Source organism: Scardinius erythrophthalmus (assembly GCF_964197995.2).
Source record: "Scardinius erythrophthalmus genome assembly, chromosome: 7".
NCBI classification, from domain to species: domain Eukaryota; kingdom Metazoa; phylum Chordata; class Actinopteri; order Cypriniformes; family Leuciscidae; genus Scardinius; species Scardinius erythrophthalmus.
In genome coordinates this window covers 14,752,611-14,779,523 of record NC_138227.1, presented here as the reverse complement: position 1 = coordinate 14,779,523, position 26,913 = coordinate 14,752,611, and the positions used below count along the sequence as shown (strand labels likewise).

Below are 26,913 nucleotides of genomic sequence, written 5' to 3'. Positions count from 1 at the left end.
TCAGGATAGGAAGGAAGACCCAGAAATCGGTTGACCACTCCTCTGAATATCCTTTTCTTGGACATTAGTCATTATGTATTTATCACCCTGGTGTGTTTTTTTTTTTTTTTTAGATAAGGGGGAGATATTAAACTCACAACTTCTGATTAAATGAAGAAGAAGGGAATTTCAGGTTACCATGTTCCGTGGAATTAAGAACTGGACCCGTCCTTTTACTGAAAGCTATTGTTTAACCAAGATAAGCTTTAAAAAAATCCCTGGCAAGAAACCATTTGCTGTTTATTCACAAAAGAGGAAGTATGCCACCGTCTAGGCCCATTAAAACAGAGACTGCAAAGTTGATATTTTTCTGAAATGGTTAGCTGTTCAGTACGTTTATTTGGTTAATGCTTAATCACAGTGTTACATAGCTCTAAATTATTTATAACAATTAGGCTTATCCTTGATTTAAATGACTGGTTTAGTTGAGGTTTAAAAATACACTGAAAGGGACAGTTGACTGACGCTTTACTGATACATGAAAGAAATGATGCCATTTCAAGACTGCAAAGATCACATCAAGTTTATCAGATCGACGATTCCTTCCCATGAACAAATAATTGTCTACTTAACAAAGCATTAGTCACCAGAACAGGTGAAAAGATATCACCACAGGAGCAAGTTTCAGTGCAGGCTATCTGTTTGGCACATTTCCATCTAACTGGATATCGTTTCATATCGGACAAGATAATGTTTTTTTTTTATAAATTGTTATGCAATGCCTGTTTATTGACCTTGAAATTATGTGTTATGAGGGTTCACATGTTGGTTTCACACACACACACACACACACACACACACACACACACACACACACACACACACACACACACACACACACAAACATTTTTGAAAATTTCTTTCCAAAGGTTTGTTAGTCTAGTTTGTTAGAAAACATTTTCAGAACTGATAAACATTGCAGCTTTATTTAATGCAGGTTATGTTATGATGCATATTTACATTAATTATTGCAGGGCTTTTAATTTACATTGTCAATTTTCACTGAAATGATGTTCTTGGCAAAAATATAGCCACAAAGATAGTGCACAACCTCAACATTGGTTTCAGTCTGATGTACGCCAGGGTCTTCTGTGTTTGCTCAAAAGGAAACAGCTTTTATGATAAACTTATTAGGTAACTGAAATGAATTTTGAAAGGATGATCTATTTTCATTACTCATCCCGCAGAAAATGACTAAAAGTGTTTGTAAACTGGCCAGCAGGGGTGTTCTCATCCCGTTGAGATGATGCTCTGAAGTCATCACTACGATTCTGTGCCTGATCAAGATAGAGAATAAATGCAGTTGGTCTTACAAAGATCTGGCTTTGGCAGTGATGGATAGGCCTACGTTCTGCTCTATTACGTCATCAACTGATTATTAACAAGTCAATGCAGTCAACAGGTTCGAGTCTTTCTCTTTATGTAACTTCACTGTTTTAGGGGAGTAGTAGGGGAAATCTTTAAAATGTAAAGTTCTGGATGTACCAATGTACAATTTTAAAACATTTATCACGGAATAACAATCAAGACACTTGCACCTGCACCTTGGACTTAAAAGCTAGCTTTAAATTATGAAAATAACACTTTTATATGTGTAATATGAATCAGTATGGTGGTAATGACAGCAGTATTGGAGACAGATATTATTGAAAAAAAAAAACTGCATGCATTTTATTGTTTTTCGGCTACGTGACTGTCCAGATTAACATAGGCCCTAGTTATCCTATTGCGCATAAACCATTCACTACTAGGCTTAAGAGATGTTACCAGTTTAGATGAAAATGATCTCAAGATGACTAGCTGAAGATGTTACTGTAGCTTTACCATTACTGTACTTCCTTGAAAACAAATTCCAGCACAATGCTATACAACAACCATAACAAAAACGATCCATCACAATAGATGATGATTTACAATCAACTCTGTTAGAGCTACATAGGCCTAAGTTAGTTTATCTGTTCAAAAAAATACCTTTCTCACCTTGCTATAGCCTATATATATATATATATATATATATATATACACTCATCTAAAGTATTATTAGGAACACCTGTTCAATTTCTCATTAATGCAATTATCTAATCAACCAATCACATGGCAGTTGCTTCAATGCATTTAGGGGTGTGGTCCTGGTCAAGACAATCTCCTGAACTCCAAACTGAATGTCAGAATGGGAAAGAAAGGTGATTTAAGCAATTTTGAGCGTGGCATGGTTGTTGGTGCCAGACGGGCCGGTCTGAGTATTTCACAATCTGCTCAGTTACAGGGATTTTCATGCACAACCATTTCTAGGGTTTACAAAGAATGGTGTGAAAAGGGAAAAACATCCAGTATGCGGCAGTCCTGTGGGCGAAAATGCCTTGTTGATGCTAGAGGTCAGAGAAGAATGGGCCGACTGATTCAAGCTGATAGAAGAGCAACTTTGACTGAAATAACCACTCGTTACAACCGAGGTATGCAGCAAAGCATTTGTGAAGCCAGTAGAGTCAGATGGTAGAGTCAGAATTTGGTGTAAACAGAATGAGAACATGGATCCATCATGCCTTGTTACCACTGTGCAGGCTGGTGGTGGTGGTGTAATGGTGTGGGGGATGTTTTCTTGGCACACTTTAGGCCCCTTAGTGCCAATTGGGCATCGTTTAAATGCCACGGCCTACCTGAGCATTGTTTCTGACCATGTCCATCCCTTTATGACCACCATGTACCCATCCTCTGATGGCTACTTCCAGCAGGATAATGCACCATGTCACAAAGCTCGAATCATTTCAAATTGGTTTCTTGAACATGACAATGAGTTCACTGTACTAAAATGGCCCCCACAGTCACCAGATCTCAACCCAATAGAGCATCTTTGGGATGTGGTGGAACGGGAGCTTCGTGCCCTGGATGTGCATCCCACAAATCTCCATCAACTGCAAGATGCTATGCTATCAATATGGGCCAACATTTCTAAAGAATGCTTTCAGCACCTTGTTGAATCAATGCCACGTAGAATTAAGGCAGTTCTGAAGGCGAAAGGGGGTCAAACACAGTATTAGTACGGTGTTCCTAATAATCCTTTAGGTGAGTGCATATATATATATATATATATATATATATATATATACTGTATATACTGCGTATATATACTATATACCGTATATATACTAAAGCTACGTGTGATTTAGAGAACGGACTTATGCACAAAAAAACGTGCATACGCCTCTCTTCCAGAAGTGAAATTTATAAATTGCAAATGATCTTGAATTTGTGTGCATGCTGAATGGTTTCCGATCTCCGCTTTGTAAACTCCACCTAATTAATATCAATAACATATAAAAGAGCAACAGTCAACGTCCAAAACCTTTACTTGAGAACGGTCAGTGGCAAGAACTGCTTAGATTTTCAAATACCTGCAGTTCTCCAACTGTCTGCCACAAGAAAAAGTGCGTAGTAGTTTGCCCAGACCCTGACGTGGTGCTAAGCACTTTTCCACGTCTAAGACCACTTCTATGAATATAAACATTTGCATGGATTTTAGCTTACACACACTGTAAGATCAAATCTGTGCGTACGCTCGCTTTATAAATGAGGCCCCTGTTGAGTAATAAAAACACCATCTCTGCATCGCTTTTACAACATTTAAAATCTCCCAGTTCTCTCCATCTCTGAAAAGCCAAGTCAGTGTTGATTCTTGTTTTATTACAAACTCTGTCCTGTTCTCTTTTTGCCAGCAGAATCTCTGTTGTTGCAGAAGTTCTGCTTTTATTTGTATTTTTATTATTATTATTCCCGGAGGTTCGAAATTTAACTGCTCCATGTCAACCTTTCTCGTTCGTTGTGACAGCTAACCTGTGACACTCCCTCAGATACACGAGTCAAAGTAGCCGGAGCAACTTTTCCCTACTTACGGATACAGTATGAGGAGACAAACAAGGACGAATGACAATTTCCAGAGGAACCATCCCGCCCGGGCTTAGTGAATCAGGGATGATGATGTTTTAACTCGTGATTAAAATTTTGAACAAAAAAAGTTACATAGTGTACCTTTAAATTAGAACAAAAGGAATTATTATACAAAAAGGTATTTTAATCTAACCTTTAAATCCATGCTTAATGATTGATAAATAAAACACTTTTTAATATAGTTGATGTTCACCCTTGTAAATACATGTGGATGTATGTAATTAGTAATTTTCTATCAATTTTTTTTTACTCTTGACTTTAACTAAATGCCATCCCATGCCAAAATGTTCCAAAACCATCAAGGTCAGTGTGAACGCATCTCGTGCGATTAGTGTAGAGCTGTTGAACAAATGACCCAAGAGCAATAATTTACCATTAGGCTATCAGTTCAGAGACACATAAATGAAGATGAATGTCAATGATTGACGATGTCCCATTTGCGATAAAAAGATGATTAACTTATAAAAAGTCCACTAAAGACACAGAGGTCAGTGATGTTAATCCAGTTCTGAGATGTTTTTCCAAAAGTTTGAAACAATGAGGCAGTGAAGAAAAATAGAATAAGATGACATGTAATGTTCGCTATTTGTCAATGCTAAATTGCCAATTTATATGCAAGAAAGGATGAAAAGGATTCGAAAATCGTAAGGAATTTTATTATCAGCATTTAAACACAAACAGTTTTTTTATAACAGCTTGAGGTGTTTTACCTTGGCAAGTAGCAAAAAAAATGTGGTTAAAAAAAAAACCTGCACAACCATAATATTGAGTAATTCCTGTTCACAGCAAAGTCAGCTTTTCATATTTGCCACTTAATTAAACCGTTCTATACCATATTTACCATACTGTATGTCTCTGCATTTAACAAGAACTTGATATTGCCATTTCCCTGCAAAGTTCTTGCTGGTGTATGTCTTATTATCTCATTCATTCAAGACAACAGGAATTTGGTCCTGTCGCCTCAGGCACTGCACTCTGCTCCTGTCTTCATCCTTTTGTTCAGTTGCTTTTACTCATTCACTCTCTCTTAACCCTTAAGCCGTCCCTCCCAGCCAGCCCTCATTACACTTGTAAATCTACAGTGTGACTTTATGGCTGCAGATGAATCCTTTGACCTTTTTGTCTTCTCATAAAAGACTTTTGACTATTGTTGTATTGTGTATTAAGTCCTTAAAGTTTTTCAGGATGCTTTTGTTACATATCTATTTAGATGTAGCTTTTACTGCAGCCTGAGCATGTGCAACTACATGCCCCTTTGTTCTGCAATACTTACAATACGCCATATGAGACGCAATCAATGGCTTGAATTTGTATTTATTTTTTCACAACAGGTCATGTCCATACTTGAGTTCAGTTGAGTTCAGTACACATAAGATGCATTTGTCAATCTCTTGGGATTAGTTTTGGGTCTCCTGCCCGTGTCCACCATGGGACAGAGAATGTGAGGCAGGATGCGTGCAAGGAGAGCGCACGTGAGACAAGGGCCGTCTGTTCCTTCATGTATCTGTTAAGTTTGTTGATAGAGTTGTGTTGGTTTGTTTGTTCAGCAGGCCCTTGCCTGCTCTGGCACTCTGAGAAGTGGCATGTACACACAGGCTGTAACCTCGCCTGGCACATACGCTAAGGTTTCAGTCTAGCCTGCAGACGAAACCAAAAACTAACTTTTTAAGAAAAAAATGCTGATATTTGTTTTGTGAATGTCTTTTTTTTCTCTCTCTCTAAAAAAATCTATATATTATTGATTAATTTACAGTATTATGTAGCCTACTGGAGACCACAAACTAGTTGGACACAGTGAATAATAATATATGAAAATATCATATATATAATCATGCAAAGCTTGACTGGTTGGCTGATGATATTTAATATATATATATACACTCACCTAAAGGATTATTAGGAACACCTGTTCAATTTCTCATTAATGCAATTATCTAATCAACCAATCACATGGCAGTTGCTTCAATGCATTTAGGGGTGTGGTCCTGGTCAAGACAATCTCCTGAACTCCAAACTGAATGTCAGAATGGGAAAGAAAGGTGATTTAAGCAATTTTGAGCATGGCATGGTTGTTGGTGCCAGACGGGCCGGTCTGAGTATTTCACAATCTGCTCAGTTACTGGGATTTTCACGCACAACCATTTCTAGGGTTTACAAAGAATGGTGTGAAAATGGAAAAACATCCAGTATGCGGCAGTCCTGTGGGCGAAAATGCCTTGTTGATGCTAGAGGTTTGAGGAGAATGGGCCGACTGATTCAAGCTGATAGAAGAGCAACTTTGACTGCACTCGTTACAACCGAGGTATGCAGCAAAGCATTTGTGAAGCCACAACACGCACAACCTTGAGGCGGATGGGCTACAACAGCAGAAGACCCCACCAGGTACCACTCATCTCCACTACAAATAGGAAAAAGAGGCTCCAATTTGCACGAGCTCACCAAAATTGGACAGTTGAAGACTGGAAAAATGTTGCCTGGTCTGATGAGTCTCGATTTCTGTTGAGACATTCAGATGGTAGAGTCAGAATTTGGCGTAAACAGAATGAGAACACGGATCCATCATGCCTTGTTACCACTGTGCAGGCTGGTGGTGGTGGTGTAATGGTGTGGGGGATGTTTTCTTGGCACACTTTAGGCCCCTTAGTGCCAATTGGGCATCGTTAAATGCCACGGCCTACCTGAGCATTGTTTCTAACCATGTCCATCCCTTTATGACCACCATGTACCCATCCTCTGATGGCTACTTCTAGCAGGATAATGCACCATGTCACAAAGCTCGAATCATTTCAAATTGGTTTCTTGAACATGACAATGAGTTCACTGTACTAAAATGGCCCCCACAGTCACCAGATCTCAACCCAATAGAGCATCTTTGGGATGTGGTGGAACGGGAGCTTCGTGCCCTGGATGTGCATCCCACAAATCTCCATCAACTGCAAGATGCTATGCTATCAATATGGGCCAACATTTCTAAAGAATGCTTTCAGCACCTTGTTGAATCAATGCCACGTAGAATTAAGGCAGTTCTGAAGGCGAAAGGGGGTCAAACACAGTATTAGTACGGTGTTCCTAATAATCCTTTAGGTGAGTGTATATATATATATATTTTTTTTTTATTCAGAAAATAATAACATCAAAAGTTATAAAAAATAACAGCAAAGGTATTTATATGTTGAATAAACGTATTTATCAACAATTATGTATTACCTCTATTTATCAAAGAATATTGTTTCACAAAATGTTTCCACAAAAATATTAAGCAGCACAACTGTTTTGATAATAATAAGAAATGGTTCTTTTACTATTGCCTACACTATTCTACCGACCAAAGTATTTAAAGTGAGAAGATTACATTAAAGACATAAATCTATCTATCTATCTATCTATCTATCTATCTATCTATCTATCTATCTATCTATCTATCTATCTATCTATCTATCTATCTATCTATCTATCTATCTATCTATCTATCTATCTATCTATCTATCTATCTATCTATCTATCTATCTATCTATCTATCTATCTATCTATCTATCTATCTATACACTAGCTCAATAGCTCAGTTGAAATGGTTTAAAATAAAATACCAAACACTGTGGGGAAAATTGTATTTACAGTACTGTAAATACAAACAGTATTTTGTATTTTGAAAATATGTGAAATTGGCCATTCAGTGAAGGTTCATTATTGGCCTGAAATCTGTCTGGATCTATTCTGAATGTAAAGAAAATTTGGTGTGTACAACTGCCTAGAAACATTTGTTTGCATTTCACCTATACCTCTACCACCAAATTTTCAAAAAGACTGTGTTTAAGGTGTCATCTTTGTGCCATTTCTATAGCTACTTATTTCTGACCTAGTTACTCTGCAGCCTATTACTTGTGGTGAACACTACTAAGGCCCTGTCCAAAATGGGACCCTAACGCATCGCTCTCTTCCTCTGAGTCTACTACACACTTTCGAGACATAATGCAGATTTGTCCCTGTCCCGAATGGTATTCATGTGCACTTCCAGTCTTCTGGGCTTGCAATGGATCCAAGACCGAAGGGTGTTCCATTTGTCATTTTAACACAAATGACAAAAATAAATTTTAGCACATATCTCCGCGGTCGATATATGCCATCAATTCACACTTTTGCCGAGACTGCACTGAAACGAGCTCTGCAGCAGACTTCTACCCAACATTCAAATGTCACAAAAGTGTGGAATCTTCCGGTTATCCATGTTTTTAAGGTTATAAAGACAGTCAAAACACAGGTGAAGAATAAGCAGAAACAAGTGACAGGCCCTGTCCCAAATGGCACCCTAAGCACCCGTGGTCTTCCTACGAGTCCGCACTTTCGTGACGTAACGCCGCATGGACTATCGGGAAGAAGTCTGCTGCGGACCTCGCATCAGTGTGGGTTCGGCAAAAGTGCGCATAGAGGGCGCATATCGACCTCAAAGGGGGCGCTCATGAAACCTAAAATGACAATAAGTTAAGGGTCATGGACTTAAAGGACACGTGCATGCGGCAGCCATTGTAGGTCCACAAGACCGAAAGTGCATATGAAGTGTGCCATTTGGGACAGGGCCATATAGAAGATTGCTTACGCGGATGTAAAATAACGAGATCATCAAACCTTAAACAAAGTTCAAAACTGCCTAAAGTTACCGAATGAAATGTCGAACCCATGAAGAGGAATCGACTGTGCTTTGGGGGTGTTGATGGACTCGATCTACTCCATCTGTGTTTTGTTTCTCATTCTGAATACGATCAGGATGTAGGATATATTCTTTGACAAAAATGCGATTCTCTTTTTTTGATGAAACATACCCACATTCAAGTGTTGATAAAAAAGTACGCACGATTTAATATTTAGTTCCCTCAGTTTGCTAAATCGTGCGCACAATTTACTATTTTGTTTCCTCGATTTGCTAAATTGTGCGCTCGATTTACTAATTCTTTCCCTCAATTTATAAATCATGCGCATGATTTAGCAAACGAGGGAACGAAATAGTAAATTGTGCGCACGATTTAGCCTACTATTTTTTTCCTGCATGTGATGTGCAGGGCTCCGTACCGTAGACTAGTAATCTATCAGTATACCTAAGTTTACTTATAGTATCGTTGCAGTTCTAGCGAAAAACTTAATTGTTAACTAGATGTGTACTCAAAGTTGGCTACTGTTACACTTAAAGCATACTAAAAAGTATACATTTTGGCCAAAAAGTTTGTAAGTTGGCCAATTCAGTCTCAAGTAGTATTGAAACAGTACACTTAATGAACTTAAAGTATACTTTTTATATATTCAACTGAGAAATTTTCTATTTTATTTGACATTTTCATGTGCCCATCTCTTTATGCCACAAGGTTTATCGTCTCAATAGTGACAGTGTATTGTGTAAATAATGGCTAGTTTTTGAATGCAATAGACCCAATTGCCATTTTTGGACACTATTCATGTTGTTTTAGAACCATCTTGACAATGAATTAAGAATTTTGATGTGTCCCCTTTAATGTCTAAAATTAAGTCTGACCTTCAAAGATGGAGGGGCTTGCCATTGTCGCTTATAGGTAGGATCAACACAGTTAAAATGAACATTTTACCCAAGTTCTTGTTTCTATTCCAATGTCTCCCTCTATTCCTATCTAAGCGCTTTTTCAAAACTATTGATCAGGATATATCTAGCTTTTTATGGTGTGGAAAGGCATCCAGAATAAGTAAATCAATCCTTCAGAGATGTAAACTTAATGCCGGACTCTCTCTCCCAAATATCCAATTATACTACTGGGCAACACATATTCATAAGATCTCATTTTGGTCCAAATCTACGCATCCCACACGGTGCAATTTAGAGATACATTCATGCGGCTCATCCTCTCTGTCGGCTTTGCTCACCTCCTCTATCCCTACCAACTTCTCTGGCTTTACAGATAACCCAGTGGTAAATTCCACTCTAAAAATCTGGTACCAACTTAGAAGGTATCTTAAATGTACTTTTCCATTTATTTCAGCTCCTTTACCAAAAAAAAAACATTTGTTTCAACCTGCACTATCTGATCCCATGTTTTCTACATGGTATGACAAAGGCCTGAAAACTTTTAAAGATTTCTATAGCGATGGTATACTTTCCGTAGCTTTGCAGATTTGTCAAGTGAATTTCGACTCTGCGCCAAAGCCTTGTTCCCAGCATTTCCCTCATCACCCCCACTCCAATTGTGGGAAGAGTTTCTCTCTCCGGAGCCCCGTCAGAAGTCTTTCATTTTAGAAATCTATAACAAGCTCCTGAATCATGATACCTCATCCATCACTAAGTTAAAGAGGAGGTAAGTCTCACTAGTGGGTGGTTGTGTACACACACTGCCAACACACATTTATGTCCAAACAGCATGCAAAAGTGAATTTTGCACAATAGGTCCCGTTTAAGGCTGCCTGGGAAGGTGAACTTGGGTCTCGTTGGTGTTTTAATGTTTTGGCCTTTTAACTTTTGGATCCCACTGAGTGCCTGGACCTGGACTTTTTCCAATTCTATGAACATCTACCTCTTCCAAGAGCACCAGAGTATCCAAGAGAGACCAGCAGCGCTCCAGCTCCCCTTTGTCTATGCCAAAAGGTTTGTTGAGAAAACATTTTTGAAATACACTATAAAAGATGAATGACTTTTTTGCACAATCTTGCTTTGTATCATTATTTTTCAAAACAGTATTTTCAGCCAATAGATCACTAATTTGAACCTCTTTGGCAGAGGCCATCACTCCCGACCCCAGAGGCTGTTTTGTGGTATTTGCCCTCATAGTAAAACACACACAGGAGCACGTTGTGTCTGCAGGTGAGTATATGACAGTGACCCCTGCCCTCGCCTTGTTACTGCTTTCCAGCGATGCTCCAGGTGAAAGATGAGCGAGGATAAGACTCTTTCCTTTCATCCTTCACCGTTACGCTCGACACGTCTTCAATGAAGCTGAACCTAAAACCTAAAGTATAACTGAACTTGTAAACTAGGATGCCTGAAGCAAAGCTGTATTCGTTTCATCGCTTCCTTTTTTCTTTAGTCACAACTTTCAAAAATAAACTGACATATGTGATTTTAACATTACACAGCGCCTACAAAGACATGGTTGTAAAGGTATAGACAACAGTTCTAAAGGTCAAGACCTTATTTCCTCACCTGACTCTAGGTTGAGCTCGTAAAAATATCTCAGTGCTTTTACCTACAGAACTTCACAAGGTTTCATGCTGTACTCGAAAATTTGCAGTAGAAAGAAAAAAAAGTTTCTTCAAAAACTTATGTCCACTGAGGCCTATTGAAAATTGCTTCTTTTGCATTGAGCCCACACTGTAGTTTGCATTAGAGAATGCTTTCATGCATTAACCGTTGGCACTGTGTTGTATCTCATTTACACTTTGTTTCTCATTTAGAAGGAAGATCTGTCTTCTCACACAGGGGTGAAGTAAGTATTTTTAGTTTATTGACATTTTCCTCACTAATATGCCTTTCCCAGAAGCTGTTTCAAATATTTATGAGCTGAGAACTTAGTTCAGTGTTAGATTTATTTGAGCTCTAACTGTGCAGTGTGAAGTGATTAGTACATTCGAAGCAGATGTATTTTGTTATTTCGTTATAAAAAGCTGTTCCTTGTTTTTGTTGCTGAGATGTGTGATTGTTTGTGTAATAATAGAAAGAACTGAGCTGAGAAAAGGAACATGATGAGTTTCATGGCTTGAGTGGTCAATGAAGCTCAAAGTGTGTGCAGGTGTTTCCTTTAACACTAATAAATTGACTAGCGTGGCAGTTTCAGATAGCGTACATCAATTCTCAGCAGCCTAATTTTGGACTCAACTGCACCCAGAAAGAGCAGTAAAGTTAATATATGTTATATAAATGAACTGCCTCGGCATAGTAATCATAAGGCATACTTATCAACAGAGCATGTAATGTAATCCTCAAAATAATGGGAGTCTAGAGACATCAACTACGTATAAAAAATAAATTAGAAAAAGACTTATTCACTTCACAGGCATGGATTTAATATAATTAGTGCATTTTAAGAGTTGTGGTCATTTTGTTCCGGATCATTAGAAGAAAAACAGATTGTACAGATGTGCCTCGTGGTACATTTCTAATGTGTCCTTGGAACAAATATGAGATAAAGACAAAAGGGGAATTCACCAGTTTACCAAAACCCTCTCTGCTTTCATTATAGAGCAGTTATGGACATAGAATTTGTGCTAAGCTGAAACTTTAAATTCTGGTAAACTGAATTAATGAGGATAGTGGCTTCCCTTTGTGGTGACATCACTTGAATGCAGTTGCTTTTATAAGGCAGCCCACTCAAGCGACCGCTGTACAATTATGAGATGATCTCAGGAAGTAATAAAAGAGTTTTTGACTTGATATCATAAGAGTTTAGATTGTTACATATCAGAGTGTGCACATGGGAAAATGTAAGTACAATTTCTGAATATCAATACAATTAGATTTGCACATTTCACATGCGTTATGTTGCAGTATGCAAATGTAAGATTATTTACTTATGAAAATTAAATGCACTGCAAAAGCCTGAATCATCAAGAAAATATTCATTTAGTCGATTCAATTCAGACGCAAATCTATTCGCATATGCTCTCATTACATTATATGGATGGAAACCAATTGATCGTTGCTGTTCTGGCACATTATCTGTTCTGATAAGTGTGATTAATTAATATCTCAGTGTTTGCCTTTTCATCATTCACGCGGATTATATAAACACTGGGGCCTGTTCTTTGGCAGTTTGACAGAAGCTCTAAATGTAATTTTGGGGTCATTTTAATATATTGAAAAATATACTTAATATTTAAGTATCACATTGATGCTTCATGATTTTTCTTAATCTTATGAGGAATTTTTATAAGCAACATTTCACTCTTCAAATTTTTCTCTTTTGTCCTCCATGAACAAAGTTCCATTACTTTTTTTTTGAGGGGATATAAAACATGAATAAATGCAATGTATTATCACATGATAAAGTTCAGACTGGTGCTGTACAAGCTCAAGATATACTTCTGTTGCCATTTTATTGATTTGAAGTCAAATTAACCCCTAAAAGAAGAAAAATGTATACTCTGTGCTGAAAGACAGTTAAAACGTCAGAAATCAGGGTTATTTTAGGGTTAGTTAACAATAAAATCAACATTAACTGAAATAAAATAAAATGATAAAAATATGTTAAAATGTATATTTAATTTCACCTATTACATTTCTCATATTATTTAGTTGAGTTTGAAGTTCTACAGCAACTAAAACTAAACACTGAAACTCTAAATACATATTTAAAAAATAGAAATGACCAAAACTTACAACAAAATGACTAAAACTTTAAAAGTAAAACGTTAAATATATAAAAATAAAATCGAATTCAAAGTATAGTATCTCGGTTGATACAAAAAATAACAGATGGATGGACTTAGATTAGGGGTTCGTTTTTTTAATTTCCGTTTTTAATTCCACATGCACTCACTGTGTCTTTGAGATCTTATCTAGTATTAAATGTAAATGAGCAGTATGAACCGCAGCAAATTATTTTACTCGCAAGAATTCAAACGTGGGGCAACCTTCCACATTCAGCTTTAAATTACGAGGTGAAAGCAGATAGGAGGTCATCATCATGTTTATTGCCAGTAGGTTTTTTTCCTGCTGGACTGATGGTTTATTACTATACTGACCTCTTTGGAAACATGTGCAACACTTCAGAAACCAGACATACTGTGGAGTGGCTTCATCTTGATATGTAAAACTCTTCAATTGCCCTCCTCCTGACAGAAGAGACTACACAGCTGCATAGCTTCCTCTTTTTCAACTTTTTAAATCCTGCTGTGCTTGTATTGCACAACTGTAGCGGCCTCTTTGCTTTCGTGACTGTCTCTGTGAATGTTAAAAACCGAATTAGTTCCTGTTGGAAATGCATAAATTACAAATCCCAAACAATGTCTATTCTATGAGAGTGCAGTGACTTATTGATTGCAGAATGACAATATATCAGACATTTATTAAAGAAAAAAAGACCTGACGGTTGTTTTGTCAAGGCTATGGAGAGTTACAGGTGGTTAGATGTCGGCCTGTTCTAACAGAGACCAGTGTGTGTTGTGAATCTATGATGAATGGAACAGAACAGGTACATTACTGATGCATTATTTGGTGATTAAACATTGAGACTTTAGCCTTAAGAAGTAACAGTTGTGCGAGAATGGGGTGTGGAGAGTGTGAGAGACTTATACGCAAACAGTGTTTTGCAAACAGAGAAAGCGATATCAGATTTTCACATCAAAGGACCGTGTTTGGCTCTCAAATGATTGAATTATGAGTCACAAATGTTGACTTAAGTGTTGCATTAATTCATTGATTAAATTATACTCAGTTTTGTCCTGGGGTGCATAAATGAAATGTTTGGAGCTTTATCAAGGATTTGTACTTTTTTTTTTTTTTGGAATGAGCACAGTTAGGCAATCAAACATCACCAAACAATAACCTCCTTAAGTACACAGTGTGCACTGCATGCAGCTTTCTTTAGAATTCACTGTTAGCCAGCAGCTGCATCTGTGTAGATTCACGCAACTCAATTTATCATGCCATAAAAAGAACCTGCCTGTTCATGTAAAAAGCAAAGATATCTTTGAGATGTACTGTTAGAATCAATCACTTTATGCACTCTTAGAAGAAAAGGTTCTATATGGATATTAGGGGTTGCCTTTGATGGTTTCATTTGAATTAACTATTTTTGCTTTAAGAAATGTTTCATTTTAATTACATTTTATGAATAAAATATCTCATAAACATACTTTATCACTATATAAAAAATGTAAAATAATCTGTTGAACATGAAAGTATTATGCAGTCATTTAAGACATTTATAGAAACTTTTTTGCATAAAGCGTTTTTTTTTTTTTTTTTTTTTTTTTTTTTCTTCATTGAGTTAAGAACCCTTGGGTTCTTCATGGACATTTTGAGATGAGCTCAATGTTGGTTGTAATGCATAACTGCATTACTAAGTAACTAATTACTGTAATTTAATTGATTTTCCCTTGAAAAGTAAAGTAAGAGATTAATCTTAATTTTTCTGTAATTTAATTACTGTTACTTCTGATGTAATTGCATTAAATATAACAATTATATAAACAAAATTGTGGATTTAACATCAAAATTTAATGTCTAATGTTAAAATTTATGTTTTGAATGTAACATTCTCTCTTTAAATACTTAGGTCAAAAATAATATATGCAATTTTTATATTATTCACTTATAATAATGCAGTTTCATTTATATCCTTGTATTGTTTAACTGGTTGAGGTTGATATGGGATTTAGAAAGTTATATATAAGAAGTAATGCAATACATTTGAGAGAGAGTAATTAACCAAAGTTAATAAATAATAAATAATAATAAAAAGTAAGAAATAGTACTGTTCATTGTTAGTTCATGTTAGATATTTTACTAAAATTGAACCTTATTGGAAAGTGTGATTGGAAAAAAATTGCAATTATTGTAATGTAAAATGATATAAATTTTAAAGTAAAATTTTAATTTGCAATGAAAAATATGAAATAAAGTTTCCAGATCCCCTTGCATGATGCATTACAATTAATCTATTATAATTTATTAGTAAGTGTATGTTTATTTTTATTTTTGTTTTTATATGTACAATACTGTTAAAAAGTTTGGGGTCGGTAAGACTATTTTTAAGGAAATTAATATTTTTATTCAGCAAGGACACATTCATTTGATCAAAAGTGACAGTGAAGACATTCATCATGTTCCAAAAGTTTTCTATTTCAAAGAAATGCTGTCCTTTTGAACTTTCTGTTCATCAAAGAATCCTGAAAGTTTCCACAGAAATATTAAGCAGCAACTGTTTTCAACATTGATGATAAGAAATGTTTCTTGAGCAGCAAATCAGCATATTAGAATGATTTCTGAAGGATCATGTGACCCTGAAGACTTGAGAAATGATGCTGAAAATTCAGTTTTGCCATTACAGGAATAAATTACATTTTTAAAATACATTAACATAGAAAACAGTTATTTTAAATTATAATAATATTCCAAAATGTTACTGTTTCTACTGTGTTTTTGATCAAATAAATGCTGATAAGTAAGCCTTGGTAAGCCTTTTTTCAAAAACGTTGAATGTGCATTGCATGTTTATGGTTACATTTTATATTTGTGTAATTAATTCAGTTATTTATCTTTATTTGAGTGTTTTGTGTGAATACTGTGCACCACACAAACTTGTTCAGTGGACTTGTTCAGTTCATGGATAGGCCAGTTTTTATGACCTTCTATTTTTCCACCTGTTTAATGACATGGCCATCGGCATATTTTAAAGTTCAAAGCAGATTTAAGTAGTTCCAGTAAGTTAATATATTAACATTATATAAGAAAATGATATATGCCGTTATGAACTGTAAAATGTTCAGCCTTCCAGAATGCCTAAGACACCCTATTATCACACTTGCAATTTATTACTGTAAATGTATCTGTACGGAGGGGTTGGAACAGATGTTCGGTGGTCACGTTCAAACAATGAATTATATAGTCATCCAGAAAACAGTGAAACTGCAGTGATACTTCCTTAAAAAAAGGTTCACATGGAGTTTCCTAACATGGGGAGACAAGCGAAAGAATTTGCTTCAGGGTTTCAACACGTCAATTGTGGAGCTGCCAGTGCAGTTCTCATGAAATTTACTACTGCCATGTTCCACCATCATAGCTGAGGCACATATGGGCACAATAAAATGTATTTTTTTATTTTTTTTAAATGAAAAACAACCCTGTAAGGTAGTTATATCTGAGTGGCTACTTTATTTGAATAGATTAGGAAGTGGGATTTGTATAATTATTTCGGCAAATAAGCAGAGTTCAGTGTCACTCAGACTTACAAGGTCCACACTTTTCACTAATGACTGAAATTGAACAAGAAAGCAAGAGTTTGAGTGATTACTGTCTTACAGTGGCTTTGTACGTCCGATTACACAAAACAAAAAAGACGAAAGGTCCAAATAAAAGAGGCATCTGTTGAGTGACTGAAACTTTCACCACTTTCTGCCCCACCTTGTTTGACTTGGCATGAATAAGAAATCCCTACATGTCTACATGTTTTTTAAAGTGCAATAGGAGTAATAACAGAGCTTTTTTTTTGGTCACTCATCACGAGGTATGCTCATATCTTTCAAGCGTGTTCATGGTGTGTTTTTTGGTACAGCACTGTCAGAGGCGCCCTCATCCAAGCCGTACCAGGGAGTGAGGGTCAAAGACCCTGTAAAAGAGTTGCTGCGGAGAAAAAGAGGAAATGCTTCCAGAACAACGCCCCCCGGCACAGTAAGAACTACAGCCCACGTGTGCACACACAGGACATATGGTTTTGATTGTAAAAACGGTCAAACATAACATTATCTCATTCATTAAACATTCAAATCCCTTAACCTTGAATTTATTTTATTTATGTAATCCATCCAATGCACAGTGATGCTTTCCAAATGTGAGACCCCAGGAGGATTGAAAACTCAGAAACTGATAGGATTGCGCAATATTGCAAAATCAATGTCAGCTTGAATTTTACTTGGCATTACTTAGTGCAAGAAGGCAGGCTCTCCAAACTCCAAGGGGATTTTGTCCTTATATAATCCAGGTGTTTTTCCGTGACAGTTAAACTATTACCCCACATAGCCCGAGGGGTTGGGCATAGGGCCTATGCAAATCCGTTTGTGGATCTGCCAAGAGGCTTGCCTACCCACCTTAAAATTGTACCTGACAACACAACATAAACACACACTCTGCAGCCATTAAATTCTCATAAAAATTAGGTTGTATGTCTTTAATAAAACTTCTTGTGAATCCTCTTCGACTCTCTAGCAATGCCATCTTGATTGCTTGAAATGCTTGAAATGCTTGAAATGCTCTTCGAGCTATTCTGCTGAAGCCGACGTGAGTCAGTAATTGCTCCCAAAGTGTTAGGCGAAACCTAACCACGCAAAATGTGCTTATCTTTGTCTGTTATTTTAGGTTAGCTAGGTTATCAGTAAGCCAACCCCTCCACGTGCTCTCTGCCATTCCACTCAACACCTCCCTCAGTATGGAGATGGGGTTTTTAAGCAGCTTTAACATTATTGGGCTGGGGGCCACAGCAGTAAATGCCTTGATCCAATCTACCAGGTGTAGGTCTCAGACAAAAGTCCCTGTCATTAAGTGGGATTTAAGTGGAAACACTTGTCCTGACATGTAAACCATTTTACAAAAGAATATAATTGTGCTACACCTTAATTGTTTTTCTTTTGTGTAAAACAAGCTGGTCGTTATCATTGTTATATAAACTGACTTGAAGACGAATAACTGCACAGTATACTGCTTATTAGATGTCTAAGTAAGGGTTAATGCCCGACGAGGTGTCCATTGTCAGGTATCAATGGACGACGGCGAGGTTCACGACGCGCAGCGGAGGACTGTTGCCTCCGCCGAAGTCCATTAATACCTGACAATGGGCACCTCGTCGGGCATTAACCCGCTTATACCATGGTCACTTGCCAAATAACACATTTTTAAAACATTAGTTTATATTTTAATTAGTTTTACAATCGAAATCTAAAGTTTTTACAAACAATAACTTGGGTTCCCTGGTTACGCCAGACGGTTTATTTACTAGGTGTCCTCTATCACTTTTTAATGGACACCCTGCAGCCAATCAGAATCGAGTATTCACCCAGACCATGGTATAATTACCAAATAAGAACAAGTTTGTTGCTCTTTTAATGTTTTCATATTCTTGCTTGGGACTCTTGAGATTCTTCTGTCAAAACTTCACACTAAAAACTGTTTTAAGTGTTTGTTGTAGCCATGTTTCTTTGGTCAATGTTCAATGAGATCCCAATCCTGATTGCAGAAAAACAGAGGTAATGGCTCCGGTATTGGACAATCCTCATTGAGATCCCAGTCCTGATTGTAGAAAAAAAAAAAAAAGGCCATGGCTCCAGTTATTGGACCCTCAGGGTGGAATAGTTCTAACAGTTGTCTGTGTAAAGCAACAAGAAAAATGTTTATGTTTACAGTTTTTCTCAGTCGCTTTGGTGCATTTCTCATAACACTATTTACATTTGCACAACAGTTAATGCAGTTCTCAAAACAAATAGTACAAACTGCAAAACCTAGTTGATAACCTGCAAAAGCGTGTCACTTGCTCAAAATGGATAGCCCATTCCTCAAAAGCAAGTATTTATGTCAATGAAAGTGTCAGTGTCATCAAAATAAAAAGTCCTGACACCATCGTTTATGAACAAGATAGTCAAATGGCTTAGTCGTGTTTTCATTATGACAGTTTACTCTGTAAATGTTTTCCAATGATAAAAGTCAGATCTTGGTGACACTACCTGAAAATGCTCAATACAGCACTAAATACTATTTGCACAGCCATTTGAAAAATACAGTAAAGTTACACATTACTGTATTTATGAGGTAACTGAGTACAAGACACTGAATATATGTATGTTTCACATTTTTACTGCATATGCTCTTTGCAATTCTAATTTGTTCACAGCATTGTGCAAAAGAAAAAATACACCATTATTTACAACAAACATAAACTCCCTTTGGGTAGAGCTGTGCACAACTGTACACAATATTGCAGAACATATTGGAACTGAACATACAACATACATGGTACTGTAATCATTCATGCACATCCAGACGTTCCTCTCTGTCTGGTCACATAATTTACAGTAATCTACATCACAGCGAATATCATCTCTTGCTCAATTGCAAATTGTTCAATTTAGGAGACTTTTTCAGGATTTTTTTTTTTTTTAAATGACAAATTTTGACAGCTAGTTCAACATTTTTGTATGTAATGACTCAAGCAATGAAATGAGGACTATTAGTTTTATATGGAATGACTATTCAGCATTCACAAGTATAGTTAATTTTGACTGACATGACATAAGCAAATGATAATGTTATAAAACAGCAGAGAGTTGTATGAAAGCAATTGATGCATGTCCAAAAGCATTTGCAATTTGTTGGAAGGAATGAGAAAATGCTACTATGATGTGCCCAAATGACTAAATGTTGTGGAGGTTGAACTAACTGTTGTGCAAATGTAAATAGTGATGTGAGAAATGCACCAAAGCGACTGAGAAAAACTGTAATAAAATGAAGTGTAAGAGCAGGTTCCAGAATAAACTATTTTCTAACTACCAAATGTGTGTTAAAATTAGAAACTACATTTCATGCTTTATGCTGTGTCTTTAAGTAGTCTGGCTAATGAGTGACACAAGCAGTTCAAATCAAAGACGTGAGCCATCTAACTTACTGTATCATGCATTGTGTGTATTCTGCTTTTACTGAGTAAGAGCTCACTTCTATAAAGAGACTCACTTCTATCAATTCCTGTCCCTCCTCGAATTGTCAAACAATCAAACAACAATCAAACAATAAGACACATTAATAAACTATACAAAATAATCAAATATGTTACATCTATTTTATTTATATATTAGAGCATTATATATAAAGGAAACAATGTATTATAACTGTATTTCCATTGTTATTTTTTCAAGGTGATGGTTCCCAACAACACTTTTCCGTCATACACACACGCTGGTAAGTTACATATGAATATTTTTGTTTTTTCATTGATTGCGCAAAGATTCTTATGCTCTTATTCCTCTCTAAAAGGGACTTCTAGCTTTGTAGAAGCCAACCAGAGTGGTCTTAATGATTCATTAGTGGATGTCGGTGGGCTTTGCACAGGATGGATTGCCCAGACCACCAGCACATCTGCTCTCCAGCCTTTGAGCCACTGGACTACCCCAGACTGCCAACACCATGACCCTACTATCCCATCCCACGCTGATATGTATGTCCAGCCGATCTGTCCCAGTTACACTGTGGTGGGCCCTTCCCCAATGCTGACGTTTGCGCACACACCTCTCTTCACCAACCTTGCGGTGAGCCACAGACTGATGCAAAGTCACTGCTATTGTTTCAGGGCACTGCTATTGTTTCAGATGCTAATTAGTCTTTTATCTGGTTCCCTCTTAGACCGTGAGCACTTCAAGCTCAGCCTTGCCTCCGGTGGAGATCCCAGACTCCTCCTTGACATACATTCCTTGGGCTCAGCCTTTATCCACCATCTCCAACACCGTCATGCAGTCCCCCTCTGTGCAAGCAGCCCTGTCAGCCTCCCAGCTCTTCCCAGTGCCTCTGACCTTACCAGTAATCTCACCAGAACCTGAGCCTAGGCAGGTGGAGCCTCCCCAGGCCCCCGAGGGCACCCTGGCCCTTGAGAAACTGCTGGAAGACGACGAGGGCCAAAAAGAACCCTACATCTGCAACTCCTCGCTGTTTTCAGAAGACATTTAAGATATTTGTAGATTGGCAGTCTTTTTGCGCAGCTTTTTACCTAATCAAGATTTCATGGTGGAGCCAATGTAGTCCTACATTGAATAAGCCCTATCTGAATGAGCCCCAGTATGAGCCCTACATGGGTTTGTCCTTGGGTTATATGTCGGAACCCATGACAAGTATGGGATAATTCAAATAGGCTGACACAGAACCCATGGACAAACCCATGTATTGCCCATACATCAAGCCTATATTGTGCTTACATTGTCTTCACCATGTAATGTTGGCTGGCTCATGGCCACAAACACACTGTAAAGTTTTAGGAGTGACAACTGCATTGAAATACAGAAGCTTATTTAAATGATCATTTCCGAAATTGCGATGATTGACACAGTGGTAACCATAGCAATATTCTGGCATCTCATGTGTTTGGTATCCACTATTTTTGACCAAAGTAATGTTACAGTGACTAAAGAACTGTAAGGTTCTGTAATTTTAACTAAACCACTGTCAACAGAGGCGTTGTGTATTGTTTATGCTGGGAAGGCTGCTTAGCAGAGGACTCCTTGCAGTGTTGTTATGTCCACTTATAAGCGTTTTTTGGGGTTGTTGTTTGGGCTTGGCTTTTAAAGCGATCAAGTTTATGGGATTAAAGGGAGAGTTCACCCAAGTTTCTTTATTCTGTGGAACACAAAAGATATTTTGAAGAATGTTGGTAATCAAACAGTTGACGGTAGCCATTGACTTCCATATTATGGAAGTCAATGGCTACCGTCAACGTTCTGCTTACCAGCATTCTTCAAAATATCTTCCTTTGTATTCAACAGAAGAAAGAAACTCATACAGATTTGGAACAACATGAAGGTGAGTAAATTAAGACAAATTTTTCATTTTTTGGTGAACTATACCTTTAAGAAAAGTGGGAATTTGCAATACTTTGATGTTATTTTCAATATAAAGCTTTTGGATTTATTTTGGTCTATTATGTGCTTCTCCTTTTTTTTTGGTCAGGTCTTGTACCTCTTACCCTGTGGTTTTCATACAAAAGAGAGACTTCTGATGCACATTTAAAAATGCTTTAAAAACTAGTTGTTCAAGGCAGTTACACACTCCGTAGAATTTTTCTAAATGCAGTTGTCGCTACCTGAATTTTTCGAGATCTAATTTGGTTGTATAATTCACTCCTGTAAATTTCTGAACTTTATGTGTACAGAATAGATTGAGCTCCAGTGTACATGGCCAATATGATTTGCAAGGCTGAAACTGATGTGAGGCATTTCAGACAGCATTTTGGCAGCTTTTATGAAAAATGAAATCTGGAAGAAATAACAGATCTGGAAACATTTGTGAAGGGATAGATTAATGTCCGTTTTTGCTGGCTAGCGTTGCTGCAATTTTATGCAATTTAGTGTGCAGAATCCTGGCTGTAGCATGATTACAATGGTTAAAATACTAACATTTACAGAGTGCTCTTCCTTGTATACATAGTTCATTAAAATGTCAGTAAGAATTAGAAAGGTATCAGTTTTCTGAAAGCTGGAGAAATCCCCTGTGGATGTTATCGTTTAATCTACCTGTGCCCAAGACCCACATGCTTAGTTGTCTCTAAAATTAACATGTTCCCTAATGAGATGTTTAAACAAGGGTCTGCTCTGTGCATGCTCTACCATGAAATCTGCTTTTTTATAGCTTCTGTGCATGACATATCTCCCTCAAACTGGTATGACAATAAAGCAAACATGCATTTGCAAGCATTTTAGAAAGTGTGTGATTCGGTGGTGGGGGGAGGGTTTGTGTGTTCATCCGAAATCTTCGTAAGAGGTTGGATCCAAACTGGAGCTGGCGTACTCTCTAGATATGCTAGATATCCCACAGTAGAGACAGAAAAGCAAACGGAAAATAATTAGCATAGCTGTTTACAACATTTCAAGCAAAAGATAATTATGTACATTTACTCTGATATACTGGAGAACAAGATTATGAGGTGCATAATGTGCATGCTTGGCCAAAGAGATTTGTCTTTAATCTACATTTAACCTGCCCCCTAGATATCGTAGGTACTACCAAAAGTCCAGAGTTTTGTGACCTTAAGGAGAGTGATTGTAGGATGATGGAAGATACAATGTTATCTTACGACCAATTCGTACGAATTTGTACAAGTGATTAAAAGGTGGCTAATTCGTACGACCTCACTCGTACGATTTGTCTAAACCCCAGTGATGGGTAGGTTTAGGTTCAGGGGTAAGTAATTCGTACGAATTCATACGAATTGGGCAACTCGTAAAATATGTAAGGTTTAGCAAAAATCGTACTAATTCGTGAGGTCGTATGAATTCGTACAAATTAGCCACCTCGTAAAATTTGTGAGATCGGGTTGGAAGATCGGTTAAATACAAAGGTGCTTAACCATTTAGGGCCTTATAGGTCAGTAGCAATATTTTATATCTTTACCACACTCTGTTAACTTGGATAATTTAGAGATTATTTAGAGATTAAGTGAGTATCATCAGCATAACAGTGGAAACTTATTCCATGTTTTCTAATAATATTACCAAGAGGCAGCATGTATATTGAAAATAGTATATAGGGCCTAAAACAGACCCTTGCGGCACTCCACAATTTACTGCCTTTCATTTTGACAATTCCCCGTTTAAATAAACAAAACTGTAATGGTCAGATAGGTACTATCCAGACCAACATAATGCCTGATGTCCCTGAATACAGGTGTAATTTTGTATTCGATCTAAGAGTATGTCATGATCTACAGTGTCAAACACAGCACTAAGATCAAGTAAAACTAGTAATGAAATGCAACCTTGGTAAGAAGTTAGAAGTAAGTCATTTGTAATTTTAACAGTTTTTAACAGTGCCATTTCTGTGCAATGATGGGGCCTAAATCCTGGCTGATTTTTTTCATAGAAGGAGCACAACTGAGCGGACACAACTTTTTCTAGTATTTTTGACATAAATTGAAGATTTAAAATGGGCCTGTAATTTGCTAATTCATTTGGATGTAATTGTGGTTTATTAATAGCTGCCAGCTTGAAAAGTATTGGGACATCACCTAGAGATAGAGAAAAGTTATTCAAATTGTTGTTACTTCTGCTACAGGTAACAACTCTTTCAGTAATTTAGTGGGTTTGGATCTAATAAACATGTAGTTGGTTTGGATGCAATGATAGGGTCATTTAGCTCTGTCCTATAGTTGTAAAGCACTGCAATTGTTCTAAAGAGGACAATAATTGAAGCTGAATCATAAAACGCTGTCAATGCTTGTACATTTACAAATACAAAGTTCTGGCATGAAACTCTAGATGGTGCCGGCTAATAGGTCTTTTACTCACCTGTTCTTAATCACATCGTTATCTATAGAGCACAGCTGATTGGTTCCTGCAGTATCAGAAGCAAATGAGCTCGCTTCTCAACCTTCAAATACTTGGGTAGCATTTCCACCTTCCCCAGCTCCACCTGTATAGATCTGCTACAGGTAATTTATGTACACTATATTGTACAGCAGCAGAATGTCTTAATCGCTCACAGCAGCGTGTTGTGTATGTATTGGCAGTAGCAAGTCCCGTTCTTGCTCTGCCGCAGCAGCAGCAGCAGCAATAAAAGCAGCAGCATCTATTCGGCCAAGACCAAACATACAACATTGTCATATCCATTACCATGCCAATCACTCGGAGAGTTGTCATGACAGAATTGTATTTCTGATGCTTTAGATTTTCTCAGTGAAGAAATTCATGAAGTCATTACTACTAAACTGTGAAGGACTATTCTTTTCAGGTGACGTCTGTTTATTTGTTAATCTATACTAAATAAAAACCTTGGATTGTTTAAGTTATTTTCTATGAGTTTGTGAAGATGCATGCCTTTTATAGCCGGACATACTGTCTTTCCACACGATTCTAATGACCTCTAAATGAGTTTGTTTCCATTTGCGCTCAGGGGAGTTTCTTTCTTGAGAAAACGAATGGTGAAGTACTTTTCTCTCTAAACTTTTTTAATATGATGGGTGTAACAGTTTAGAAGATAGTTCCCATACTGCTAGTCATTTTATCACGTTCATTTGTGTTTATGGGAACACTGAGCAGTTGAGACAGATCAGGTTATTTGAGAATCTATAAATTGTTCTTAAACATAGGCCTACATATGTTTGTCAAAAGGTTGTGTTTGCTTTGCATTGCCAACAATCACATGCTTCAGGATCATACAAGAAGACTTTTTCACTTACAGGGCCCTATCTTGCACCCAGTGAAACTGACTTTGTACACCGACGCATGTATCATTCCTATTTTCCACCTGCGCACAGCGGACTTTTCCCTCCACAGACGCACGTCGGTAAGTTAGGGAATGAACTTGCGCTCCCAGGGGTGGTTCAGCACAAAGAGGAGGCATGTTCCGGCGCAAACGTTCCTTGGTGCTATTTTGCAGGTTTAGAAAACAATTCCGCCACAGAGCAGGAAAAACCTAGTCTTAAGTCAGTGGCGCGTTGCGCATGTTATTCATATACTATTTTAAGGGTGCATGCTTGGCCATAATCAATGTAGCGTGTGCACAACGCGCATACACTTTGCTTATCTCATCTACACACAGACGCAGTTCTCATTTTTAGAAAACCATACATCATTGTTGTGTCCATGAAGATGTGAAAAAATTAAGCATAAATCTAGCTTACACATTTATACCAATTATTATACGCCTGTTTAACCTAAAGCTAATTTGGGTGGGTTTCTCCCATCCCCAATGTAACTTCTCTGTCTTTTACGGCTGTGATGAGAACGTTGCTCTCCTCGGCTGTGAACCGCTCCTGGCCTGGCAAATCCGCCGTTACAATAGCAATCCGCCATGGAAAAAGCACGTCTGCTCTTAAAGGGAATATGAGATGTCGCTCTGATTGGTTTATTTCACGTTATGCCCAAACCACACCTATGAATAATGAAGCTACTTAAGACCATCCCATTTTAGATTTGCGTCGGGCGGGAGAGTAATTTATCCCGCCGGTATAGCAATAGCAACAGCGCCCCAGACCCGCCCACAACGTTACTTGCGTTTCAGATCGTTAAAATAGGGCCCACAGTATGTTGCACTGAAACTTAATATCATGTATTTCTGCATGTGAAAAGCTTGGTCATACTTCAATTTAGTAATTGAAATTTAGTATCATGCAAGACAGGAAACAAAATAGTTTTGAGGCCATGACAATTAGTGTTTTCAAACCATAAAGAGCACTAAGAGTGAGTTAAACCAAGTAAAACACTGACACCTGTGCTCTGTGTTTTTCTTGAGTGAACATTACCTTTGTGCACAAATTTGTGCACAAGATTCTTCAGAACATACCATGCAGCCAAGATGTTGCTTCTTACCTTTAAGGTGCCGCTGAATCTGCCCAACAGGATCCAGGGGCATGTCTGCACAAATGTTGAGAGATGGAAGGGAGAACAGTACAAGGTGTGACTGTCGAGGAGAAGCAGGGAAAGTGTGTGCTGGAGGGGGACAATATTTGGCATTTAGCTGTGCAGAATGAGAAAGCAGTGAAACATGTCAAAGTTAAATACCTGCTTATATTGCTCCGA

At 37.4% G+C, this 26,913-nt stretch overlaps 2 protein-coding genes across 5 annotated transcripts in view; both read left to right on the top strand.

The window, feature by feature from the left end:
• LOC308693715 (E3 ubiquitin-protein ligase TRIM39-like) overlaps positions 1–26,913 on the top strand; it is a gene marked incomplete at both ends in the record, with an annotated part of 764,022 nt that overhangs the window by 231,241 nt on the left and 505,868 nt on the right. The window lies entirely within an intron of this gene.
• Positions 10,367–25,180, top strand: pou2af1 (POU class 2 homeobox associating factor 1). Of its 4 annotated transcripts, XM_081370798.1 has the most exons (7): positions 10,367–10,582; positions 10,715–10,798; positions 11,389–11,420; positions 17,208–17,323; positions 20,551–20,593; positions 20,669–20,940; positions 21,035–25,174. In XM_081370798.1, the coding sequence occupies exons 5-7, from the start codon at positions 20,554–20,556 to the stop codon at positions 21,353–21,355; spliced, it is 633 nt and encodes a 210-aa protein (XP_081226924.1). In that variant the 5' UTR covers positions 10,367–10,582; positions 10,715–10,798; positions 11,389–11,420; positions 17,208–17,323; positions 20,551–20,553; the 3' UTR covers positions 21,356–25,174. The 4 variants fall into 4 exon arrangements, 3 of the variants coding, with proteins under 3 accessions (XP_081226924.1, XP_081226923.1, XP_081226922.1); XM_081370797.1 differs by having other exon boundaries at positions 10,715–11,420; XR_014030503.1 differs by lacking the exons at positions 10,367–10,582; positions 10,715–10,798; positions 11,389–11,420 and adding an exon at positions 11,976–12,414 and having other exon boundaries at positions 21,035–22,020; positions 22,131–25,174.

What these genes read in the sequence shown, in the direction of transcription:
- pou2af1 (XM_081370796.1), top strand. An exon ending in GAACAACGCCCCCCGGCACA is followed by an intron (nt 17,324 to 20,550) that starts GTAAGAACTACA and finishes TATTTTTTCAAG; the next exon opens with GTGATGGTTCCCAACAACAC. An exon ending in CTCTCTTCACCAACCTTGCG is followed by an intron (nt 20,941 to 21,034) that starts GTGAGCCACAGA and finishes GTTCCCTCTTAG; the next exon opens with ACCGTGAGCACTTCAAGCTC.